Source organism: Sphaeroforma arctica (genome assembly GCF_001186125.1).
Source record: "Sphaeroforma arctica JP610 unplaced genomic scaffold supercont1.1263, whole genome shotgun sequence".
Classification (NCBI taxonomy): Eukaryota; class Ichthyosporea; order Ichthyophonida; genus Sphaeroforma; species Sphaeroforma arctica.
This window is the reverse complement of record NW_014039295.1, coordinates 1-4,521: the sequence shown is the minus strand read 5'-3', so window position 1 is coordinate 4,521 and position 4,521 is coordinate 1. Positions and strand designations below refer to the sequence as shown.

Here is a 4,521-nt window from a genome sequence, read left to right as displayed (position 1 = left end):
GTAGTACATATGTATATGTAGTATATATATATGTGTGTGTGTGTGTATGTATGTATTTATTGTTTATATATTATATATATATATATATATATAGGTATTTGTATGTTTGCATAGTATATTTATTCTTTTATGGATACCTATATGTGCATATATATATATATAACGCACAGCTCTACGGATACCAATTGTTTATCTCTAAAGTTTGTTTTACTTTTGCATTGGAGTACAGCTACAGTTGAGGCCGCCCTTACTTCGCGGCTGTTACCTGGCACTGATCTCGAGATCCAGAGTTTTAAGGACATTCCTTATGAATTACACCCGAACTCAATCACCCAGGTGCATCTATCGACCGCTCTACATATGTCTCATCCACAGGTACGTATATGACAACCAACCCAAGCAGTGTGACGGGCATGCTAATGTTAGTAACGGTAACTAACGTACGTCTACGAGATCAAAGCTACTCGCAGAGCAACAATTGTTTTAGTGATATTATGCGCAGTGAGGTGTGCGACTATACGCCTATTCGATTTATGCAACGCGAGTACTAAACTGATTGAAAGTGACATATGTGAATGTCAGATGACATGAACTATGAAATATGGTAGCACATGTGCATGAGGATGTCATGTATGTTGTCGGCATCACCTATCTATCACTGAAGTCTTGTTTAGTCCCTATTCCTGACTGCTTCTTTATTTGTCGATTGCCTACGCCCAGATGCCACGTCATATACGGCTGGCACCAACTATCTCAGTGGTATTTTGTCAATAGTTATAAGTATTTAGTTATTCCCAATGTTTCATAACTATTTCTTCTTCCGCCAATCTCCCACTAATGAAGTCATCTACGATCGGTTGTACGGAGTCCTCGTTGATTCGAAAACAGCCCATCTCTTACTATTAGGTTATTACAAGTAGGCAGATGTCAAACTACCTACGGCTTGCCCGCAACTACTCGCGTCGTATTACACAACTGGCCATTCTCAATGATATCTGACTAAGCTCTCTGTATATGGACATGACCAATGCACAGATGTCCGACCATCTGCGGCTTGCCTGCAACTCCTTCAGTGGTATCATACAACTAGTGAGCCCCAACGACAATGCTGAATTGCTCCACCAGCACGTGGCCAAGAGCATTGCCAGCCACTACGGGGCAAACTATCTGCACCTGGACAGAATGGACTTCAGGGTGCGTAAACACATGTGGTACAGAATTTTGGGTTCCTATGTAAGCTACATCATATATCCCTGGTACCCCCTGTCGCATGTAATGAATTTTACGGTGTGATTGTCTACCAATGTGTAGTTGTGTGTGGCGTTTTGGTATGTGCCGGTGTATACTGTTTACAACGCAACTGCTTGCACGTGGACAGTCTGGACTGTGCATGTATACTGAAATTCATATCTGCCTATCTGAGTGTATGTCAGCTAGTATGGGCATGTACTGCACCGTGTGTATCTGGTGTATGTCAGCTATTACCGGGGATATCTTCAGCAGCTAAAAATCAGGTGCATCTGGGGTGTTATTCTTCTGGTTTATATAGCGCTTCACAAGTGTATAGCTATTATCACTAACCAATCCGCAAGGTGTCGGTTACCTTCGCTGTGTAGAATATGTTTAGGTTCAGGTCTGGGCTGATCCGCATTTTCTTGGTGTCTTCTATGGTGAACAATTGTGTATCAATTAGAAATTGTCTGTGTAATATCGAAGTCGATCCACTCTCGCATAGCGCTTACAACCTGCCACTGAGTTGAAAAGCAAAATACTGGACCTGTAAGCTTATAAGTCAGGTTTACCGCATAAGTCCACGCAGACTGGGCCCAAATTACGATGCCCATACGGCGTATTCACCCTACAATCACAATATTTCAATACACACCACAGAGGAGTAAAGGGCATGAAAGCGAGTTGGTTTCCCGTTGTGTATTAGCAACAAATTACATAAATCTTGACTCTGTGTATACAGCGGTGGTGTCTACGTATGTCTCGGTCTACAATTAGCTTGCTCGGGACTTTTGGCATATGTTGGCCATGAGTGTTGTGTATGTTATGATTTGAGGCTTTGCTGAACTGAGGCATTTGTTTCTTTGGCACAAATGATGTGCTGTATAATCCTGTCTTCCCTGTACCATGTATATAACAACAAAAGTACTCCCCCTTTCCTTTGTGTGCGTTGGAAGTATTTGAAATCGGCTCATTCACTGGTGTATATTTATTTGCGCAGGGGCAAGTGGGTGATGATTGGGCAGAGATGCATTCTCAAGGTCCACCACCGGAGTCCGTGAGAATGCATGGACCTTTGAAAGACATGAGAGGTATGTCATACATTTATATCAATATGAGATACGACAGGTGTTTTATACATCCATACACAGTATGTATTTAATGGTGACAATCAGATTACGGGCAAGTTCTTGGTTTGAATGCTTGGTCAATTGTAGTCCTGTTTGAAGGTCAGTAGGCAGGGCAGATTTGACAGGTCCAAAGGTGAGATTGATGTGGATCGTTTCTGCTTTCTACAAATTGTTAAATCGTATGTATAGTATAGACCTTCAGCCATAGTATTGGTAATTCTGGGCGATGGGTAAAGTTTGTACTAACTTATGATTCGATGATATGATCGTCCCGTCACGGCAATAATTTAACTAATTCCGTGCGAGTACTCTCATAATTCATACATCGTAGTGATATCCAGCGAAAACGGCATAGCTAATCAGCACCCTCATCCTCATCTCAACTTTGTATACGTCTGTCGCGAGTTAAATGTACATTTCATGTGATTCGTGCGTGTATTTATAGCTCGAGGTGTGTATAGAGTGATCCGCAAATTAACTTACATACCTACTTTACATGTAGCAGAAATCAACTTCCAGGTCATCTCACTTTCGGGAGATGATGGTCCTTCCATGGCGCCGGAAAAACCAGATCGATTTGATGAGGTGTGTAGTAGATACAACGTGTGCATCATGTGTGCATGTGTACTGTATGTATGTGTATCAATCGAAATAGTGTGTACATGCACTGACCTTTATAAATAAAATGGTATGTTCATGTGTCAAAAATACATAATTAGATATTTATACCTGGAATATATATATATATATATGTGTGTGTGTGTGTATGTTTGTATGTAATATATATATATACATAGGAGTATAGATAAAGACCGATCTCGTTCGAGCGTATGTCGACGTCGCCTAATTGTTTGTAAACCTAATACGCGTTATCCCAATCTTTCATGCCTTTGAAATACGCTTCGTAGCCACACTGACAAGCTTAGACCGTGGCTACATTCTATCTCCCGCGTTTCTTAAATATCACCATTTGTTGGAGATGGTCTTATGAACAACTATGGCGGATTTAACCTTGCTCTCCATATTTCACTATTCGTTCCTAGTATCTGATTGTGGGTCGGGGTTTGTATATGGACCACCGGGCACTATGGCTTTGTACACGCATACCCATGCGAAAATTCAATTCCCTTTCGCTTCTTTTAGTGTGGTTTTAAACTCCTTCAATGTTTCCAGAATGTCCCTCGATCATTGCTCATACTCTGAATATCGCCTTTACTCCGCACTCTTGTCTACATTCCTTAAATCTTCCCGAGTGTCCGTGATATGCTCATGAAGAATACTGCCCGCCCCCTCCATCCCCTCACCTCTCCGCATTACTTATGACATTCCTTCCCACATTCCTCAGATCTTATCTAGTGTCCGGAATGTGCTCATGAAGGCTCCGCGCCCCGTACCCTCAGCCGAAAATGTGATGGAATCGCCAGTGGTCAAACCGACTGTCATCTACTTCGACGGCTACCAAGACATAGTTAACATAAGCGAGCGCCGGTTCAGGAAACTCAATGCCTTCATCTCTAAGCTAAGACAAGAGAGTTTCTCCCCAGTGATCATAGTATGTAGCTGGGCGTTTGTACTTGGTCTTTTTATCCTGGCATGTTTATGTATGTGCGTGTAAGGCTAAACCTGTGCTGAGTGTGGTAAGGTGCACGGTCATCCTGTGTTGGGAAACGCGATGCCTTCATTTTCAGTTTTTGAAAATAAGGACTTCCCATCCGGAATGTTCTGAGTGGGTATGTGAAGACGTAGTTGTCATTTATATACGTGGGTGAAACTTAGAGGTTGCTCGTTGATAGTAAACACAATCGTGCGTAGGTTCCGGGATCTCTATGACTAGAAATCTTCTCACCAGTTGGCATTGTAGTCGTGTGCTGGCATGCGTTTATATCCATTGTAGGCGAGTGCTTGCATGCGTTTATGTTCATTGTAGGCGAGTGCTTGCATGCGTTTATATTCATTGTAATTCATTGTAGTCGTTTGCTTGCATGCGCTTATATCCATTGTAGCCGTGTGCTTGTATGCGCTTATATCCATTGTAGGCGAGTGCTTGCATACGTTTATATTCATTGTAGGCGAGTGCTTGCATACGTATATATTCATTTTAGTCGTGTGCTTGCATGCGCTTATATCCATTGTAGGCAAGTGCTTGCATACGTTTATATTC

The 4,521-nt window shown here is 42.0% G+C and overlaps 1 protein-coding gene across 2 annotated transcripts; it reads left to right on the top strand.

The window, feature by feature from the left end:
• Positions 1–1,020: 1,020 nt before the first annotated feature.
• SARC_10474 lies at positions 1,021–3,912 on the top strand (the record flags this gene model as incomplete). Of its 2 annotated transcripts, none has more annotated exons than XM_014295480.1 (4): positions 1,021–1,194; positions 2,231–2,321; positions 2,866–2,945; positions 3,706–3,912. In XM_014295480.1, coding segments are annotated over 4 exons (552 nt in total), but the record flags the coding sequence as incomplete, so codon positions are not given. The 2 variants fall into 2 exon arrangements, with proteins under 2 accessions (XP_014150955.1, XP_014150956.1); XM_014295481.1 differs by having other exon boundaries at positions 2,863–2,945.
• Between the last annotated feature and the right edge of the window lie 609 nt (positions 3,913–4,521).